General features: G+C 42.0%; 1 protein-coding gene across 1 annotated transcript in view; it reads left to right on the forward strand.

Annotated features, from left to right (window-relative positions):
• Positions 1–22,250, forward strand: part of FAM170A (family with sequence similarity 170 member A) — a 48,830-nt gene that overhangs the window by 23,664 nt on the left and 2,916 nt on the right. The window contains exons 2-4 of the mRNA XM_024740432.1: positions 7,127–7,278; positions 9,211–9,295; positions 18,641–20,083. Of these exons, the coding sequence (XP_024596200.1) occupies positions 20,014–20,083 (70 nt within the window). The 5' untranslated portion in view covers positions 7,127–7,278; positions 9,211–9,295; positions 18,641–20,013. The remainder of the gene's footprint in view (positions 1–7,126; positions 7,279–9,210; positions 9,296–18,640; positions 20,084–22,250) is intronic.

Genomic DNA, 22,250 nt, shown 5'->3' on the forward strand with positions numbered 1-22,250 from the left:
TTATGAAACAATCCTTTTGCCTTGTGAATCTGATTGACCTCCAGGCCATTGATAATATCTGCTGACTATCTCCCATATCCCAACCCCCAATCTTGTCTTGTCTTTTTCTTCTCTCAGGTTTTTTTTCTACCCTGTAAAGGGGAGGGAGCCAGAGCTGACAGAGTAAGTCTCATTTCTCCTTTCAAACAATACTTGAAAGGGAAATAACCCATTTGGTAGGTAGGTAGGTATCTTTAGGAATTTTCCTTAAGTTGACAAGTTACTTTTGAACAAAATGTGAAAAAAGGGATTGAGAACTATTTTGAACAACCATATCTAAATGTTCATAACAAAAAGTTTAATTTGTCACATTCTTTTTGGAGAAAGATATCTTTTCTAATGATGCTACCGTTATTTAAAACACTTTGGAATTCTTCCTATCTTACTGGTTTTGGAACCACTTCATAAGTTACACAAGAAAGTTGGTGTCATTACTTCACAGGAAGATTCCAGGTGATCAAAAGGCCATTTACCTTATTTTCCAGATCTGGCTCTGAATGTCTTTGTCTATTCTCCAAATCAAATCTACCCATAAATGATGAAAAGTTGTCACCACTGAGTCTATGTCTTAAACTAAAGTTTATGTCATAAACTAAAGAGGTGTTCAGAAATATTTTGAATAAAGGTGATATTGTTGGAGTAAAGTTATAGACTTCTGAGGTGTCTAGTTGGAATAGGTGTACCCTTTATTTTGTCAGGTATTGAATCACCTATTCTATGAGCAGTCCAAATATATATTCAGGTAATCTTCCCTATTCAAATCTAAGTGAATATTTTTTAAAATTAAAAAAATGTTAACTACTTTATTGAATGAAAGATTCTTTAAATTCTACAATGCTTTACAATTTTCAAAAGTTTCATACACATGATTTCATATAATCCGATAATAACCCCATATTTAATCCCCTACTCCTATAATGCCCCTCCCCCCTCCCTCTCCTCACTAGCAACCACCAGTCCATTCTCTATATCTGCTAGTCTGACTTCTTTTTGTTTTATTCACTAGTTTGTTGAATGTTTTAGATTCCACACATAAGTGTGGAAATCTTTACTTTGTTCCATTAACATTTCTCATTTTTTAATGAAACACCTGTTAATATCCTTCAGAACATTAGTTTGAGAGACATACCATTAAACTGATTCTTTATTTCTATCACAGATCGAAGGGGCTGTTCTAGACTTTGATGAAGTTAAGAAATGTTATACAGTTAAACATGTCCATTCCCAGCTCGTAAAAATATTCCAGAGAAGCTAATTCTAATGCTAGAATCAGAATCTGGCAAGGATTAAATGATGTAGAAGTTGGCAAGATGTTATGCTATAGTAATTAAAAGGTTTTTCCATGTTAAGCACAGATCATTTTCAGAAAACGCTGAGAAGTATTTGTTTTGAATTCCATGGAAAATTAAAGAAAATGTAATTATAATATACTCAAAATGTGCTTCAATTTTGAATAATTTCTCTAGGGGTATTATATAAATGTAGTATTCGATCTATTGCTTCAATATAATATTTATTGCTGCTGTGAAAAGAGAGAGAGATTTATAGTAATGATATCAGTGTTATTTTACATTAAATACACTAATGTCAAATTGGTTCTTACCAGAGTCAAATTAGCATACCAGGAGCACATGGAATGGAAACTTCTGGAAATGAAGACTAAAAACAGCCATGGGAGCTGGCCCTCCCTTCTGTAATTTCTGTATAGCATCATTTCTCCTTGGAATCCCCACTCTTCCCCAGTCCCACCACGCTGTTCTCCCTGTCTATGTGGATTGACGTATTGTCCAAAGCCTAATTTATCACAGTTACCACCTCCTCCATGGAGTCTTTTCTGATCTTCTCCAGGGGCCTGTTACTGCACTGGGGAGTTTTGTATTTCTGTTTGTCTTATGGCATTTCATTCTGCCTTGGTTATGGTATATGTAATCTTGTCAAGAACCCTTCATGCCACCCACACGCCACCTTGAAATCCTTGTTTGCATCTCTTATATTTAGCCAACACACAGCTAGTGTCCAATATTTATGAAGTGAATAATGAAAAAAAAAAAACCAAACACCCAGCTACTTCCTGTAAGTACTCTCATATTGAGAGCAACCGGTAAAAACAAAATGGGCATCTGAGGACAGTCCCCTCATTGTTCTGTGCTGGCGTTAGCGTTAATGGTCTCCCCAGGACACCAGTGTGTACTTGAGAAAGAACTTAAGGTCTGTGATTTCATCATTGTGTCTCTAAGAGTCGGTTCTAATTTAGCCAGCAGAATATTTCTCAGTATTTCTGTGGCAGGGACTGGTTTTTTTTTTGTTTTTTTTTTTAGTGTGTTATTATCTTAAGATGTGTAAATTCTTGGCAGCTGTCTGGATTAAATAAATAAACAAAAACAAAGGATGATATGAAATAAGAACATTTAAAAGGTCCATTACCTCTTGACTTTGAGCAATTGCCTAATTACCTCAAGTTCAAAGCTAATTTATGGAATTCCACATAATAATGACTTACATTTGTCTAGCGATAGGAGGTTTCTAAGGTGCTTTCATCTGTGGCATTCATTCAATCAATCAACTAGTCAGTCAATTAACAAATTAATCCTTCAACAGACATTTCTTTAGAGCCTATTACATAACAAACATTGGCAAGCATGGTTTGGGGATTTCTAAAATAAATAAGGCAAAGGTACTGCCCTGTAAAAGTCTTCAGTCTGGTGAGGGTAGACAGAAATATAGACAAGTAAATGAAGGAATTCCCTGCTGGTCCAGTGGTTAGGACTCTGTGCTTCCACTGCAGGGGCTCCAGGTTCTCATTCCTGGTCCGGGAACTAAGATCCCCCCACAAGGCTCACAGCCAAAAAAAAAAAGCAAGTAAATGACGGAAACGTTGTGATCAAAGCTTGTATACACCTCATTGGTGGAGGCAAAGGTGGCGAGTGGGCCATTCTCATTAAGGGAGGGGGAAAGTGGACAGGATAGCATTCATAGAGGAGCAGTCATTGAGTGAAGTCTTATCTGATTCTTACTAGTGTCACTATTATACATGTTTTACAGTTGAGAACCTGACTTGGGTGTGAAGCATCTTCTCTGAGGTGACTCTGCTCTTAAGATTTCAGAAGCAACTTGCATCCCACTGCACAGCATCTCTCCTGCACCCCCTGAGATTCCTGGAGTGTGACTCTCATGTTCTAGTAGTGATGGGAAAGGGAAGGTAAAGCCAGAGAGCCTGAAAATCTCTGGCTTTATGCCAGAGAGGATTATGTTTATGCAAAATGAGCTTGGTTCCCAGAGTAAGAAGAAAAACAACTTGATTGAAAATGTTATTCATCCATAAAGAAAGGGAGAAAGCCAAACCCAAAGGCAGGGTTTAGAGCTGGAAACAATGGCTTTGTTAAGATTTACAGGCCTGTGGGATTTCTCAGTTGCATAGGGTATTAAGGAAAGTTATTTGAAAAATATTCAAATTACTTTGACATCGTTTTCCCTAGGCAATATGGAAACTCACTTTTTGGTGGTTGGGCCTCTTTAACATAAAACTTCGGAGGAAATGAGGTTTAAAAGGATGACCCACTTCTTCTGCTGTCACCACCCACAGACTCCAATTTAATTTCTTCCTTATTCTGTTCACTAAAAGTCACTAGTTTTTTTCATGGGATGGATGCTTCTCTCTAGTCGTACTTTTGGTGTGGGTGGCCACATATCACTAGGTTGGTGGCATATTGATTTGTATAAAGTGCCTTAAGAAGACACCCACATTCATTTAAGACAACAATGGCCAGAATAACTTAATATTGGCACATATTTTCTTTATTCTCTGAAAGAAAGCTTAATATCGGATGTTAGAATGTAACATCATACAGAGATTTCTAATATGAGCCAGAACTGCCCAGATACTGTGATTGAAGGGGATTTGGTCTTTTTCTTTTCTTTGCCTTTGAACTTCATGTCATCATATAAGAATTAGGAGCTGGAGTGATACATTTTATAAATTATTAAATTGTAAATTTAATAATTAAGGAAGCAGGTATTTTAACTTACCTGAAAACAAAGTTCCATTACTCCAGTGGACTAGGTGGCCTCTTATTTTTATAGTAGAAAATGTTAGAAAATGTTTCAAATACCCTTTTGGCCCTCACAAGAACTCCAAGGGGAGGCATATGAAATCTTTTTAACTGCAAATTTTTTTTTAACTCATGAGGAAACTGAGACCCAGACAGGTTAAGGCTAGGCTCTAGCTAATAATAATGCTTTTTGGTGTATCTTCTGGACTAGTGTTGCTTAGTTCTGTTAAAAGATAAACTGAGGCATATTCAAATTTTAAGAGTTTATTTCAGCAAAAATTGATTTGAATCAAGCAGCACCGAATGGGAAATGGTTAGGATACTCCCCATACGGGAGCTGGGAGAAAGACTTCTGTAGAGAAGATGCAGGGGAAGCAAAGCGAGGGAATTATCTGATTGGCTGAAGCAGTTGCATTATTTGGAAAAGCTGAATTGGCTGTCTGCGATTGGTTGTCCTTAGGTTTCGCTTTCTTAACCTTGAGGCATTACAGGCTTAGGTTTTGGTTTGCTTATGTAGGCTGCTAATGTATTAGAGCCGCCTCAGTCTAATGGTCTCCTTGTTTAATTGATTTAACCGTTCTTTATATTATATTGCTTCTTTGCAGAGAAATTGTCTCATGGACACACACGGTGCCTCTAGTCCTGACCTGCTATTTCTCAAACGTGTGTGATTGGTTGCAAGGGAACCTTCGTGAGAAAATGCATGATTCTTTACCAGCCCATCCCACTTATAGGAAAAGTAATACAAATCATATACCCCAGTGGTACAGTAGTTTGAATTACTTTAATATACAAAGAGCAGCACATAATTAAATTCTAAGAATCAAGAATTGTATTTCTTTTACTGGGAACACCTGCATCAGAAGAGATTTAGTCTGGATGAATACAGCCCACTAGGGATCCTCGTTACAACACTGTGTGCAGATTAAATTGTAGAGAAATAACAGAAGGAGGTGATATTACCAATGTCAACCCATTTGCTCAGGCCACGCTAGCCTGGAGTTTTAAAAGGGGTCACAGCAATGGTAATAACCCGTATTTTTAGCTTTTTATCTCTTTGGCTATTACAAATCTCCATGTCCTCCCCACCCAGCCCCAGCGGAGTCCCAGGGGTTGTCTCCTACACGTGCTCCAGTTCTGTCAGCCTCCTGTGGGTTCCATGATGCATTCCCTTCCTCCCCCGCTTCAGCCCCCGTGGTGGTAGGCTGGTTGCCCTCATAGGGGACACAGATTTTGCTCTCAGTTGGGCAGCCTTCCCTGGTACCGTTCTTGCCTCTGCCTCTGATTTCTCTCTTGGAGTTCCTGATGTGAGCCAGGCAGAAGCAGGACATGCAGTCTTCCCCCTTTTGGGATATGCATGGATCTCATAGCAGGGCATGATTGTTAGTATGCCTTCTCTTTATTTTTAGATGGGCAGCCTTCTCTTTTTAGCACTGAGTCCATGAGGGTAGGTAGGCCATGGACAGAGCTGGGGAACATTAAAACTGTATTAAGACCATCACCTTGTCCTCCCCTTGGTTCCTCATGAAAATACTTATTAGCGTTTTTGGCAGACATTTGTACCTATTAGCTGCCAGAGGAGCCCAGAATTTCAGCACAAAATAGAGCCTAGACTCAAGCTTAGGGGACCCCAAATATCAATATTTGTGTTCACCCTGGGGCTGATTTTTTTTCCCTTCTATTTTTCTGTGCTCTCTTTCTTGTACTCTTGGCTTCTGTTTCTTTGGTTACTTGAAAAAATTTTTTAAATCTTAGTTATTGAAGTGAAAACTGCTTTGAAAGGCAGAACACCCTAGGTGAGATCTATCTCCCTGATTGAAGGGAAAGAAATGAAGGAGACCCACTGAAATAAAATGAGTATTTCCAATCAGAAGAGGAATATTCTACCTCCCTCAGTGGTGAGTGACACCAAATCAGCTGGAAAGGGCTCTCATTCCTAGAGCTAAGGAATAAGGAATCTGGAGCTCACTGATACTGTACATACAAAACAAAACAAATCTAAACTGCAATATAAAAGCAGCGTTTAAAGTTAACCAAGGGAGGCAGAGCTTCCTGGATTTGGATTTGTGGGTGGCAAGTATCTGGGTGCACTGCCCTTATTTTACTGTCCAGAGTGAGGTAAATAGTCCCTGCTCTGAATTGGGATTTTTTGGGGGAGCCATTCTCTCCCTTTACATTCCTAGCATCTTCCTAAACCATCCTGAGTCCACGTCTTTTCTTTATTCTCATTTTATTAGAACCTCAAAGAAGATCAGAGGTCACCTGACAATTTGAACTCTGTCTGTAGGAAGGTGTTTCTCAATCAAGACAACACTTAAAAGGCAGCATGACCCGGGGAAAAGAATGTAGTCATTTGGGTATCAGGAGACCTGGAATTTTCTTTTCTGATAACTGTGCCACCTTACCAGGGAAGCTCCCTTCTCTACCTCTCATCCCTGCTCTCCCCATCTACGTCCGTTGGTCTGTTTCTTTGTAAACAGGTTTTAGCTACGTAATCCCTCTTTCTCTAAAGTTCTGAGTATATAATTTTTTTGGGGGGGGATACGCGGGCCTCTCACTGTTGTGGCCTCTCCTGTTGCGGAGCACAGGCTCCAGACGCGCAGGATCAGCGGCCATGGCTCACGGGCCCAGCCGCTCCGTGGCATGTGGGATCTTCCCGGACCGGGGCACGAACCCGTGTCCCCTGCATCGGCAGGCGGACTCTCAACCACTGCGCCACCAGGGAAGCCCTGAGTATATAATTTTGAAAAGCTCCTCTCACCCAAGGAGTTTCTTCAGACCCCAAGGAAAAGTCTCTAGTTGGGAGGAGAGATGTTTTCCCATACATTTATTGAGCACCTCATATGTAACAGGTGCAAGTCACTATTCAAAGCGTCCTTTATGTGTGTCATTTAATCCTTGATGATGATGATAACACACACTTATACAGAACTTCCTCTGTGCCAGACTCTGTTCTAATTAGTTTACATACATTCACCGATTTAAATCCTCATCACGAAGTGTATGAAGTTGGTAATATTATGATCTTCCTTTTGCAGGTGACCATTGAACCTTAAAGGACAAACAAACATAGTGCCCTAGGGCCGATCTCAATATTCATAAACCAGGACAGGACAATCATCTTCTCTTGACAGATGAGGAAGATGGGGTTCTAACAGGCTAAGGAAAACTGCCCACAGTCACAGAACAAGTAAGTAGCACACTTGGAAATCAAACTCACGTCTAATTTGTTCCAGAGCCCACATTCTTTCCATTTTGCTGCTTTGCCTCCCAGAGATGGTTTTGCTTTGTCATAAACCGCAGAGCAGAGCGTGGCACTTTTAATGAAGGAAGAGTTTGCCAAATGAAAAGCAGATTAATGAGATATTTGGGATGCTTTGCAGTAAATAAATCTCTTTCAGAATTCTCATCTTCTCCCACTCACATCGTTAAAGCCATAACAGTAACAATTACCTCAGCCTGGTTGAGCCCGTGTGGGAGTGTCTGTCGCCCTGGGAAGACACTGGGGATCCACAAAACTTTCCTTGAGCTGACTGAGCCATAGGTCAGAAATTGGATATATCAGAGGTTGGCTTTCCCCATCAGAGCCTCGTCCTGCCCCTCCTGTTTTCTGGCTGTGTCTTGAAACACGGTTACTTGAGGAGAGAAATAGAGCTTAAAATTGGGTCAACATTAAGAATATTAGAAATGTCAATGTCAACCTGTTCTCCGAGACTTAGAGCACCATTTGAACACGATTGCCCGAGACTTGAGTAGAGTCTATCTTTTTTCTTTTTTTATAATAGGTAATCTTTTATAATCTTTATAATCTTTATAATAGGTAATTCCCTGGGAATTAAAAAATATCCCTTTGAAACTGAGAGGCCAGAGCAGAAATGTAATTATTTCTATATGATATACAACTGAATTTAAAGCCAAATGCTCACATTTATATTCAAGAGGAATGTGTGTCTGCTTAAACTGGTGTTGAGGGTCTGGGGGATGTGAAGACAAGCAAGTCCCAGGCCCTTTCTCTAAGAGCTAGGAATCTACTAAGGGAAATGGGGTGTAAGCTGTAATAATCTGTGCTGCGAGGGGAAGCATATCATTTACTGCCCATCCGCCCCAGACCAGGCATTGTGTCAAGTACTTTATACAAGGACATGGCAAGATGGCTGTATTAGCCCCATTTCTCGGGGAGGAAAGCAAGACTCAGAATAAGTTGTCCAGGGCCAACAGCACTTTATCAGTATGGCTGAGATTCAGACTCAGGTGGCTCTAATGACAGACCTGCACTCTTTCCCCTAGGATTTACTGTTAACTAGGCAGGATCCATTTAATGGTTTAACATATTAGGTATCCTTCATGGGATTTAAAGATTCACGAAATTAGCTCACCGAGTTGCATAACGTTTTGAGATGACAATTTTTGACCTGGGGTATTTTGAGGAGTCATGGGCAAATCAAATAATTATCAGCTTTTTCAAAGGAATGTACAAAACAGAAAACTTTACCCATTTCTTGTGCTTTTATGTTGGTGGGGTGAGGCTTATGGATGGTCTTTGGGTGAGGGATAGAAGAGGTCTGGATAACCCAGATAGCTACATTACTTGGTAAGAAATAATGGTTTTGAAGTATGACTTGGCTACTTTAAAGTGGCTGTATCAGCTCAGTAGGAGTTAGCAGTTTGATATGGCTACCAAAAAGCCAGTCTTAAGAGAAGTGTCTCTGGTGGGGGAGGTAAGAACCCCACTCTAATTTGCCTTGGTCAGACCTTAGTTGGAATACTGTGTTAAGTTCTGGGGAATGTAGACTAAGATAAATATAAAGCAACTAGGACACATTCAGGAGAAACTTTGGATCAAAATGTGGAAATGAAATCTGGACGTTTAGGGAAATAGGGCTGTGTAGCTGAAGAAAAGACCTGAAGGGCTGAGATAACAGTCTTCAAATATTAGAGGATTGTCTTATGGAAGAGGAGTGTTGATTTTTTTTTTTTTCTCTGTGGCCCTAAAAGATGCAACTAGAAGCAACAGGCTCTGGGGAAGTGGATTTGTCCTTACAAGGAAGAATTTTTTGTTATATCTGCCTAAATATGTTTTATCTGCCTAAATATGTTGAGGGTTTTTTTTGTTTTGTTTTAGAAAGCGGTGGATTCCCAGTCCCTGAAGGTCCTAGGACATGTGCCAAGTAATTACTTGGTGGAGCCATGGCAGAGGAAATTCAAAGGTACCATGGATTGGATTTCACAAGCATCAAAGTCCTTCCCAACCCTGAGCATCTCAGTACCTGTGGACTGTCCTTCCAGGCTTTGCCTCCACCTTTGTCACTAGGGTTGGGGTATGTTTTGGGGGGATGGATAGCTGGATGGGTGACAGGGGATAGGAAGAATGTACAATGGCAAAGCAGTTACTTGGTCCATTCAAATGTGGTCTGCCATTTTTAAATTTTGCCTTTCCTATATGCTCATTTGCTTGCCCTAAACTCTGGGCACCTGGAGGCCTTTGCTGTAACTGTTTGTGATCCTCAACATAGTAGCCCATCTCATGCAACTGGGTTCTTATAAATGTTATTTGACAGTGATTTTTATCAGGTATCAGGTATTGTCAGGCTCCAGTAGTAAGCGAATCTAACTTTGCCGTATGTACAAACTCTAGGTTTGTAAAACTTGTGGCTGCCTCCCCTCTCTGGGGAAAGATAGAACCTGAATTCTTTTCCAAATTTCAGTGAGATGGAAATTTCGGGACACCCACGAGACAGAGAACCAGTCAAAGGGCTTCACACTTAGAAGTAGCCTTAAAAATTACCCATAGGCTAGTTGCACTTCTCCCAGCTCCCTGTCAGGTAGCAATCTTCAACTGTTTTGAAAGATCTCTAGCTCTTTTTGTCCCATTAAGGACTGAAAAGGATTGACAGAAGGTTTTTGCTCATAGTCTACAGCTGAATTCTTGTGTCAACAGTAAATATTCCAGCAGAAGGAGTGGGGGTTTGATCATTTCACTGCTTTCTGCAGGGCAGACTCTGTGGGCTCCTGGCAACATCTAATCTTCGGTGACCCCAGTTGTCACACCCAGGAGTAGGTTTCTCTCTAATCCTTTTCAGAGCTATGAACAGCAGGGAAACATGATTTATAGACCAAGAGGCATTTTAATCATGGGATTTGTGAGCATTTCATATTCCTTTCCTCATTATGGATACGCTGCCAATCCTTTGGAAGATACACTAAGATGTTGGTCAGATCCTGTTAACCTCATTTACTTCCATGAATTCATGTCAAGTGTATTATGTTCATGGAGGAGATTTTCAAAACGGGTTTAGAGGAAGATGGGGCTAACTTCAGATTACTTCTTTAGGCCAGAGGTTTTCCTAGGCACCAGTAATCATCTGATTCTGCTTCCTAAGGCTGCTTCCCTTACTTACAATTCATACATAGAAGCTAAGTCCCTGATGGAAAGGTGTTCTTTACAGTTGTGGGTTTTACCTCAATCTCTGGGCGCCTTTAAAAATAAACTTCGAATATTCTTCTCAACCCTAGTTATTTGAACTCTCTGAGTCTCAGCTCAGTTTATTAACATTATTAATTTGCAGTGGATCTGTATGTCTCATGTCCTTAATACATTGCTTCACACAGGGGCACCAGCTCAGGAAGACTTCGTCTGTTGCAAATGTATGAGGAAGTTGAGTATTTATTTTTGGTACTTTTTCACCACCCCCCCCAACATCTACCTCCTGACCAGATACCATTTCTTCTCTTTCCTGTCTCTACATTTCCAGTCCCATTAAAAAATGGCCCGATTCTCAGCCTGTTTTCCCCTAGTCCTTGCTAAAACAATGGCTGATGATGGTTTAAGTTAAGGCGCCACTTCTCATGAGGTTACTTGTATTTTAATAAAAATCTTTGAAGGGTAAATATTCAAAGTACTGCTTCTCTATGGTTAAATTTTAGGCAGTGTAAAAAATAGTTTTAGATGGAGATGAAAGGAGTTGGGTGGATTACACAGGACATGGGATGAACAGGGCTGTCACTTTTGTTCAGTTACATGAACATGGTGACAGGCAAGCATAAATGCAGAGATGGCATTCCTGTGCTAGTATGGGGAAAAAGAAGAGAGGCCACTGGTCAGGACATTGTTTGGCCTAGGGAGGAAGAAGATCCAGTACTTTGGCAATTTATTTAAGCTTCTGTTTTTTTGCGGGATAGGGGAGCAAGTAGGGGAGCTCATACTTGAAGCCGAATCCGGCCTCTGTACCCTAACACTGAATTAAATCTCAAGACAGAGTTTTGGGTGAAGTAGAAAAGAATTGCTTTGCCAGGCAAAGGGGGGCTAGAGCAGGCGATTGCCCTCAAAACTCTGTGGCCCTGACCTGGAGAGGGTAGTGAGGAGTTTTATAGTAATCGGTCAAAGAGGAGGGCGTGATCAGTTCATGGACATTCCTCTGATTGGTTGGTGGTGAGGTAAGTGGGAGTCAGCATCATCAACCTTACGGTTCCAACTGGTTCTGGGGTCTGCGTGTTTGTGGGTAGCATACCATTAACTTCTCCCAACTAGTGGGGGTTTCAGTATCTGCAAAACAGCTCAAAGGTATTGTTATGTGTATCCCTTGAGGGGAAACCAAGGCCCTGCCCCAAGGTTGCGCTATTGCTTCTTTTGACTATTCCTCCCTTGTCTCACATCCCCTCCCTTCTCTAATTAGCAACTGCTTGAACCTGCTCATTGGAACTCAGGGAAGGTCATGTAGGCTGAACGAAGCCTATTTCCTGTAATCAAGAAATGGGGGACACCGATACAGGCTTTGTGCCCAGGAGCCCACAGGGTCCTGCTAGGGATCATGCTCAGTGCAAGGAGATGTGGAAAATCCAGAGATAAGGAATCTTGGCCTCTACTTTCCAAGGGATCCTACTCTATGTTGTGGGGGAAATCAGACACATTCGTTAAGAGTCTGCCCGAGTGAAGAATGTGAAAAGAGTTATCACAGAGGTACAACTTACATGCTGGGAAAATGTGTGGTCCATTCTCACTGGGATATCTGGAAGGGCTTCTTGTAGAAAGTGGGATTTTAATTGGACTTAAAAACAAATTGTACTTTGAAAAATTATACTTTTGAAAGAAATGACTTGAGCAAGCGCCTGTCCTCTGATGGAGGGAGGGAAGCCTGGCCTAGTTGAGTGGAGGCGGGAAGGTGAGTGTTATGCTTAGTCTGGAAAACTCAGCAGGGTCTTCAACCCTACGGGGCTTTGAATGTTCGGTTGAATATTTTAGGTTTTATTCTTCTCGCATTGGGAAGCCATTTAAGATTTAAGCAGGGGAATAATATTCTTAAAGAAAATAACTATGACCAGGGTGAATTGAAGGGAGGGAGAAACGACATACTCATTTATCTACAATTTGGGGAAGAGAGGAAGATTATCTCTAATTCATTAGATGTGCATTGTATCAGCAGGAGCGAAATAAGCAGCATATCTTGATACATAAATCCTCCTCCCATATATGCATTCTTTTTCACCAGGGAGCAAGTATTTGGCAGCCAAGTTATCTTTAAAGTAATAATAAGAAAGCTATTTGGAATAAATGTTTCAGAACCATTTGTTACTTTGTACAGACCTATGAGCAAATAGGATTGAGCTAAAGCATTTACAGTGGTATGTGGTTCTGCAGGAGCCGCCACACTATTATATATACTTTTATCTTGGCTAAACTCTAGCCGTTGCCACTGCTATTACTCAAAGAACTGAAGTGTCAACAGGCTAATCAAAATAGCAAAGTGGGAGTCAAGAGTTTTTCCCCCTGTTTCTTAAAGACTTAGGAAGATTGTTTCCTTTTTATTCCCTATATTCAGAACATAAAAGCCTCCCAGACATCTAATCTTTACTAGGTCAACCATTTCAAAAGGCAGTGGGATTATTTTCCAGTTGCTTTTCAGTTTAAGGCAAGTGTTTTAGGGGCTTCCAAAGCCTCCCTCCTGAATCAATTTATGAAAGAAAACAAAAACAAAAAATGAAGTAAAGGCATTATTAACCCAACTACATTGTCTTGGTATAAAAATCCGAACATAGCATAGTGGAAAAAGGTTCTGAATCACGACCTAAGGGATCTGAGTTCTAGACCCAGTTCTGTGAATGCATAGCTTGGTGGTTCTGTCAGGCCTTATATTTAACAGGGAGGGATTAGAATTGTTCTGTATGGTGTCTGTGCTCTTCAGTAGTATTTTTCACAATTACTTTTCCCTAAGGAGTTTAGAAAATGGAGAGACACATGATAATGTTGCAGGAAGAGGGACCTCTTCCGGGGCCCAAGAGTGGGCTCTTGTCTACCACTCAGAAAAGAATTTTCTGAGGAGACACATGTGCTGACAAAGCAAGAGACTTTATTGGGAAGGCGTGTCCGGGCAGAGAGCAGCAGGGTAAGGGAACCCAGGAGAACTGCTCTGCCATGTGGCTCGCAGTCTCAGGTTTTATGGTAATGGGGTTAGTTTCTGGGTTGTCTCTGGCCAATCATTCTGACTCAGGATCCTTTCTGGTGGTGCACACATTGCTCAGCTAGGATAGGTTCCAGCGAGAAGGATTCTGGGAGGTTGGTAGGACATATGGACTGGAGTCTCCTCTCTCCTTTTGACCTATCCCGAATTCTTCCGGTTGGTGGTAGTTTGTTAGTTCTGCGTTCCTTACCAGGACCTCCTGTTGTAAGATAACTCGTGCAAGTGGTTACTATCGGGCCTGGTCAGGGCAGGCGGTTTTGGGCAGTGGTTTCCCTAAAAATAAGATTGTGGTCAACAGTTTCGGGTGGAAGGGATGTGTGTTACTTTTGGGCCAGAACTCACACTGCCAGTGTGAGGCTCCAGAATTCTTTCTCTCTACAAAGATGACTGAGAGAGGTGGCTTTGTCAAGCTGGGGGCAGGAATAAGGAAAATGAAGAGCAGAACTCCTAGGCAGCCCATGATGGACATGTACAAGGAGTGGGAAATGAACCCTTGTTGTTTTAAACCACTGAGATTTGGAGGAATTATTTGTTACAATAAAATTTCAAGCTTATTCTTTTTTTTTTTACATCTTTATTGGAGTATGATTGCTTTACAGTGGTGCGTTAGTTTCTGCTTTATAACAAAGTGAATCAGTTATACATATACATATGTTCCCATATCTCTTCCCTCTTGCGTCTCCCTCCCTCCCACCCTCCCTATCCCACCCCTCTAGGTGGTCACAAAGCACCGAGCTGATCTCCCTGTGCTATGCGGCTGCTTCCCACTAGCTATCTATTTTACGTCTGATAGTGTATATATGTCCATGCCACTCTCTCGCTTTGTCCCAGCTTACCCTTTCCCCTCCCCATATACAAGCTTATTCTTGATTGATATGGTCTTCAAAGAGTATAACTGGAGCTTCCCTAGTGGTGCAGTGGTTGAGAGTCTGCCTGCTAATGCAAGGGACATAGGTTTGAGCCCTGGTCTGGGAGGATCCCACATGCTGCCGAGCAACTAGGCCTGTGAGCCAAAACTACTGAGCCTGTGCATCTGGAGCCCGTGCTCCACAGCAAGAGAGGCCGCGACAGTGAGTGGCCCACACACCGCGATGAAGAGTGGCCCCCGCTTGCCGCAACTAGAGAAAGACCTTGCACAGAAATGAAGACCCAACACAGCAAAAATAAATAAATTAATTAATAAATACCTACCCCCAACATATTCTTAAAAAAAAAAAAGAGTATAACTGGGATACATAGGGAAAGCCCTATGGATATAGAAGATCCTTCTTTTTACTGAATTAAAGTTTAAGTTTTCTATACATAAATGTCAAAGCTGCTTTGAGGGGAATTGTTTCCTTTCACTGGAAATACTGAAATATGGACTGGGCAACCTCTTGAAGGCAGTGCTGTAGAAATTGAAGGTGGTTGTGTGATATAATAAGAAATAGATATTTGGTCTTCAATTGTTCTGGTGCAGAGCTCCTAAAACCCTTGGAATTTCCTAAGTGCTGAGGGCAATAAAGGTGTCTAAGGACGGAGGCTCGTTGCTAGTAGAGCCAACCAAGTGATTAGAGGGTTGGAACGTTCATTCCCACCCCTCTGAAGTGGTCAGAGGGGCTGGAGGTTGAATCATTCACCGAAGGCAAATGATTTAATCATCATGCTTATGTAGTAAGCCTCCATAAAAACCCAAAAGGAGGGGGTTTGGATTGCTTCTGAGTCAGTGAACATGTGGAGATACGAGGAGAGTGGCATGCTCAGAGACCATGAAAGATTTAGACACTTTCCCTATGCCTTACCTTATGCATCTCTTCCATCTGGCTGTTCCTGAGTCTATATATATATAAAGCTTATAATATGTAGTAAGTAAAATGGTCATCTAGTAAGTAAAATGTTTCTCTGAGTTCTGTGAGCCCGCTTTGTGTGAATGGATTAATCAAGCTGAAAGCAACATCTGGTTGGTCAGAAGCAAGGATGGAAACCTGCATTATTTGCTACTGGTGTCTGAATGTGTGTGTGTGTGTGTGTGTGTGTGTGTGGTAGGAGCATTCTTGTAGGACTGAGCCCTAATCTGTGGAATCTGACGCTATCTTTGTGTAAATAGTATCAGAATTGAGCTGCATTTGTACAACACTCAGGTGGTGTCTGATAATTGCTTGGTGATACGGGGAACCCCCTGTCCCTCCACACTGGACTTGGTACTACAGCTGACTCTTGAACAACGTGGGTTTGAACTGCGTGGGTCCACTTATAGGTGGATTTATTTCAGTAAATACACATCCTTAGGTTCAACCAAATGTGAATCAAAACTTTTATCCATGGTTGGTTAGATCTGCATATGCGATACTTGTAGGTAAGGAGGGCTGACTATATTATGCCATTTTACATAGGGGACTTGAGCATCCGTGGATTTTTGTGTCTGCAGGGGCTCCTGGAACCAATCCCCTGAGGATACTGTGAAACGACTATAGAATCTTAGGTTGGAACAGAGAAGTTCATGGTCCATTTGAGGTTAAAAGTATTCACAATTACAGCTCCGGAGGGTAACTGTTGCGCCTCACCTTTGTGCAGCTTGTATGGTTTATGAAGTGTTTTCTCCAGTGTTAACTTACTTGCTCTTCCGTGGATAGCAAAATGTTTATTCACTGTACCTTTCATAGTGACTTTGCAGGTGCTAAGAAAAATTTGTTTGGAGAAACAAGCTAATTTTTTACCTGGATCCCATAGCTATTCTGATAGATGAGTAATGGTATCTCATTATGGTTTTCATTTTCATTTTCCTAATGGCTAGTGCTATTAAACATCATTTCATGTGCTTATTTGCGATTTGTATATCCTTTTCAATGAAGAATCTCTTCATATCTCTTGTCCATTTTCTAATCAAATTGTTTATTTTCTTACTGTTGAGTATGAGCGTTCTTTATATGTTATAGACTTACTTCTTTGTTGGCTATGTAGTTTGTAAATATTTTCTCCCAGTCTCTAGCTTGACTTCTTATACTCTTAAAAGAATCTTTCACATAGCAAATGATGTTAGTTTTGATGACATCTAGTTTACTTAGTTTTCCTTTTATCATTCATCTCTTTCCTGGTTTATTGCAATAGGCCCACGTTCTCTCTGATTCTGACCTTGCCTTCCAAATGTCTGTTCTTAACAAAGCAATTAGAGTGAGCTTTTAAAATGTAATTTCTCATTTGAAACTCTCCAAGCTTCCCATGTCACTCAGAGTAAAAGCCAAAGTTTTAGCAGTAGCCTATAAACCCTATATAATTTGGTTCCTCATTATCCCTCTGACTTCCCCTCTTACCACTCTCTCCCTCCCTCAGCCACACTGGCTTTCTTCCTGGTATTCAAACACGCCAAGCAATCCCTGACCCAGACTCCAGTCTCTTTTTGCCTAAAAAATGTAACCTTGGCTCTATGCTCCCTTATTGCCCTCAGGTACTACTGAGATGAGGCCCTTTTAGTGGAGCCTTCCATGATCTCCCATTCAGCATAGAAATTCCCCTGTTTCCTATAGTCCCATATCCAGTTTCTTGTTTTATTTTTCATCATGGTACTTGCAAATATCTAACCTACTAGGTATTTTTTAAAAATTGTCTATCTTCTCCTCTAGAATTAAGCTCCTTGAGAGAAAATCTTTGTATCTCTTTTGTTCTTAAATGTTCAAGTACAGAATCTAGAGAGCCTGGCACATAGGAGGGGCTAAATAACTGTTTATATAATGAAGAATGGACAGAGAAATGAAGGAATGACCAAAGTATGTCCCAACCTAGCTGGAGCTTGTTGTGATGAATCCATTGCTTCTAGGTTGGACAACCTGAGCTGGTACGTTTGGAATCGTCTTTCCTTTTCTGAGGGGAGGTTCATTTCTTTCAGAAATTCAGGGTCTAAGAAAGATGCCTAAAGAATCGTCCTCCTTGGAATGATGGAATTAGAACTTCTAATGAAAGTTCAACTCCTAAGGAAGTGGTGATCATCAACGGTTGTTATGCTCTTTGTTGAAAGGTTGGTGAGGAGCACTGTGGTTCCTCATCATTATGGATGTAGGGACCAAGCTGACAGTACCTGACCTCACCGATCAACCTTAACTTCATTAAAAATCGGACAGGGCTTCCCTGGTGGCGCAGTGGTTGAGAGTCCGCCTGCTGATGCAGAGAACACGGGTTCGTGCCCCGGTCTGGGAGGATCCCACGTGCCGTGGAGCGGCTGGGCCCGTGAGCCATGGCCATTGGGCCTGTGAGTCCGGAGCCTGTGCTCCGCAACGGGAGAGGCCACAACAGTGAGAGGCCTGCGTACCACAAAACAAACAAACAAACAGAAAACCAGACAACTTTTTGTACTTCCTGTTGCAATGCAATAGGAAGGTACACAGCATCACTTATAAAATAATCTTGTAGTAACATGAAATCGAATCTAAATCTAATTAATTCTCTAGCTGTAACTACCTGTTTATAAGAAAATAGAGGTCATAGGGAACATCTTAAATGACATCACAGGAATACAATCAACAGATTCCTGTGGAAAATTCTACAGGATAAATTACTTAGTTTCTTCAACAAATCAGTGCCAAAAAAAAGGGAGGGAGAACTGTTGTAGACTAAAAGACACATTGACATTGCAAGGTGTGGACCTTCTTTAGATCTTGATTTCAATAGACCATGTATAAAAAAGACATTTAAACACATTTGGAAGAAATTGAGTATGGCTTAGTTATTGTGGTAAGAAAAAATGATAATTAAATTTGTTGGGTGAGATAATGATGTTATGTTAGAAACAAGTTTTTATCTGTTGGAGATAAATACTATGGCACGTAAGGAGAAATGACATAATGTCTGAGATTTGCAATAAAAAACAGCACTTCCCCCACCCTCCCCAAACTCCTAAACCAAAATAAATACACAAAAAACTAAAAGTGTGCGAGTGAGTGAGTCTGTTTGTGTGTGTGTGTGTAGCAGAACAAGAATGGCAGACTTTTGATAATTGTTGAAACTGGGTGATGGGTAAATGGTGCTGCATTCCTTTTATATCATTCTCTTTACTTTGTGTATGTTTGGAAATTTCTACCCCAAAAAAACTAAGAAGAAAAATCCTCCTTGCCCCATCTTTTCTAGGGATTCTCCAAGAAGCAGAAAGATTTAATCTCGTCAGCAAACCCTCACAAGGCTGAAGTTGTCCTCTCTTCACTCTCCTGTTGCCTGAAACCTTAAGTCATTCTGCAGTGCCCTTTCAAATTGGGACCTGCCTCAGTCCATGTGGTATTTCTAATGAAAGCAGCGACTTCTGGGAGTCTACCTCGTCCCGTGCACCAATACTCCCACTGGATCCTGGCCAACACCTCAAAATGAGGTGTCTCTAATTCTAGAGTGGAGTCAGGAGGACCCAGATGCATTGCCACTTATAACTGGTATAAATTACAGCCCACAAGCAGAGGTGTGCAAGAAACAGTACAAATTTTTTTTTTATAATTCCACGTAATTTGTATTTTCAGCCTTGATCCTGCTGGTGTCCTGTTTGGATTTCCGCCATCCCTATTTGGAAGTCATACAGGGCCAAGCTTTTGAGGGAGTGGGTGGAAGCATGATCATTGTTGACTGGAGCCCACAGTTGTAAGTGTAGATGTCCATCAGCTCGGGGGCCATGCCTCCTTTAGGTTTGGTGGCTGCTGTGCCATGCATGGGACAGGTTGCCATGATTCTGGTTGCCATGATTCTGCTTGTATGCATACTATAGCCATCTCCTTTTAGAGTTTTTGCCCCATTTACCCCTCCAGCCACACTTGAGAGGCCTTTTCTCCTCCAGGATTTGCAGACATCTCTCTCTGACTTAATTAGCACATTTCAACACTCCAGTAGGGAAACAAGACAGTACCTAATTTCAAAAACCTGCTTCTGTTATGTTTCTGCTCAAGTATCCTCTCTTTTCCATGGAGTTCGCGATTTTAGAAATAAAAGCCAAGATCATCAGCATGTTATTTCTGCTATGCCCTGCCAGGCTCTTCCACTGGCCAGAGAACATAGGGTCTGCTACCCACCTGAATGCAGAAGGGAAAGGGTGAAATGAAGAAAAGAAAATAAACAGGAACAGATTAACATCTCAAAATATCCTGCCGCATTTGAAAGATGTGAGAGTTGAATTCACGGGAAAGGTTCTACTGGGAAAAAGGAATTGTTCTTGAAAATGGGGTCTGTGCTGTTGCAGAGACTGTTGAACCTAGGTCCACAGAATGCTCTGAGGTCATCCTTGAGGTTAGAGAACTCTGCTGTGGCCGTGGCAACCTTTGAAACTTAGCAGCCCTGGTGAGCGCTAGGCAGTACTGCCGGTTCACTAAGTGGTCTAAGTTCTTCAGCCATTTAGGAGACTTGACTATTTTTATTTGTATTGAATCATTTCAACGGATTTCCCAAGAGCCAAGAAGGGCCAACCTGTAGGGAAGAGGAGGAGTTGGAGGTGAGGCATCTTCTAAGGGAGACTTCTAGTTGGTACGATGAAACAGCGACAAAAGAGGAAACATCTGGAAAATGAAGAGTCCCAGGAAACTGCCCAGAAGGGAGGAGGTATGTGGGGGGCAACTTGTCTGGGGCACATGGGTTTCTGCCAAACTGAACCTTCTCTAGGAAGGGTGGGTAACTGAGAACGTGTCACCTGTGAAGCAGGGAGCGAGAGACCTTGTCTCACTGATGCTGCCGTATCCATCCGGAGGGTCCCTGTGGTGTGAGACAGCACAGAACGGCCAGATGCCCCTGGGAGATGGGAGGTCAGCTCCGCCGGTCTGAGGACTCTCTCCTGGGGCTGCCGGGCCTGGAGCTTTGTCGGACTCACAGCAGGCTGCATCCTGCTTGCACAGACCTAGAGGTGCAGCTTTTCTCAGTCCCCGAGTTGTCTCTTATTCTCTTTGATCTTTCCCTGGGGTCATGAGCTGTGGGATGTGAAGGATGCAAGGATGCTGAGAGAGACCCATGAGTTGCTTGGCCCCTTTTACCAAAGTGGAAAGAGAAGCCCCATGAGTTGAAGGCCTTGTTGAAAAATACCTTGAGAAGTGGAATGCAGTTCAAAAGAAGATTGTTTGTCTAGGGATGGTGTCATATTGAAAGCAAGGAGGTTTTATTCCTTCAACAGGAAGAATTTCCCAAAGGAAATCAAGGGAAGGGAAGGGCTTTCCAGAGACTGAGACCACGTGGGCAGGGGTGAGAAATGTCCTCAGGGTCCTGCAGGGAGCTCTGAGAGCCACGGGCCACGTGGTGCCTGCGTGCATTAAATGTAGGCGAGTAGCTTGCCCTGGGAGAGGGGTGGTCATGTGAGGAAGTGGGGCAGAGTGGAGCCCACCCCAGAGTTCCAGCTAGAGGCCTCTGCCCCAGATTAGAGCCCAGTAGCTCCTACCGGGCCCAGGACCCTGGAGACTGTAGGATGGGCCCTGGGAATGGAGGTCTAGACAGCAGGCAGATTTTCAGACAGTGGCTGGGACAGGCTGGGGAAGGCAATGACTGCCCCTGCCCCCACCATTCAGAATATTTTTCTCTATGTTCCTGTGTGTGTGTGTGTGTGTGTGTGTGTGTGTGTGTGTGTGTGTGTGTGTGGGAGTGGAGAGAAGAGCGGGATGAATGGGGGTAGAGGGCTTATCAGATATAAAGTCTGCGTGGTAAAGTTCTTGTCACCCTGCCTGGACCGGGGTGACACTCGGTGTATGTAAGAGTGTATACAGAATTATTGTTAGGGGTGTTTTATGAGACAGTAACTCATACACCCATGTACACTCTGATACAGCAAAAATATCACACACCCCACATATAACTTCCTTATTAAACCAGACACAGCACATGTAGGTATATACACACATCACTCCTGTACTACATACTCATACAACCCACCTGTATCACAATCCTCTCCTCCAATACCAAACGCTGGAGATGAGATATGTATATAGACACACACACTATATATATATATATGTATCTCCTCAACTCTTGCACAAACACAGCTAACTTCAGCTATCTCTAAATACCTCTATAAGAACCAGTCACATGTCATACACACCACACTTATAACACATTCTTGAGTAGTGCCAGACCCGCTTTGTACAAACCACAGTAAACCAGTCTCACTAACCCATGTCAGGGTTGCCAGATAAAATATGGGCTATCCAGTTAAATTTGAATTCCAGATAAACAACGAGTAATTTTTCAGTATGAGTATGTCCCAAATATTGTATGGGTCATACTTACACTAAAAATAAGTAAGACCAAATAGCGCATGGGAACACTTACACTAAAAAATTATTCTGGGTTTAACTGAAATTGAATTTTAACTGGGTGCCCTGTATTTTTGTTTGCTAAGTCTGGCAACCCTTATATACTCACCACCAGCTGATGTATTATATATTTATTGTATTCTTGTTTAGTGTTTGTCTTCCCCTACTAGAATGTGCAGCATTACCAGAGACTAGAACAATGGAAGAGTGCCGGATACATAGGAGTAGCTGCTTACTGAATCTTGGTGGATGAAAGAATGAACACACGGCATAAATACAAGCCACACCATGTAATGAGGAAAAGTTACATGTCCCAGAATTCCTGACTCGTGAACAGAAACCATGCACACAAAGGCCACAGACACAGATAGACACATGTGTACTGTGCTCCCCACGCCCACCCCACACTTACCACAGACTTGTACACATCGCTCACTCTTCCCTCATACGCACAGTCACCACCGAGGCCTACATTA

This window comes from Neophocaena asiaeorientalis, unplaced genomic scaffold (assembly GCF_003031525.2).
Source record: "Neophocaena asiaeorientalis asiaeorientalis breed wild unplaced genomic scaffold, Neophocaena_asiaeorientalis_V1.1 scaffold922, whole genome shotgun sequence".
Classification (NCBI taxonomy): Eukaryota; Metazoa; Chordata; class Mammalia; order Artiodactyla; family Phocoenidae; genus Neophocaena; species Neophocaena asiaeorientalis.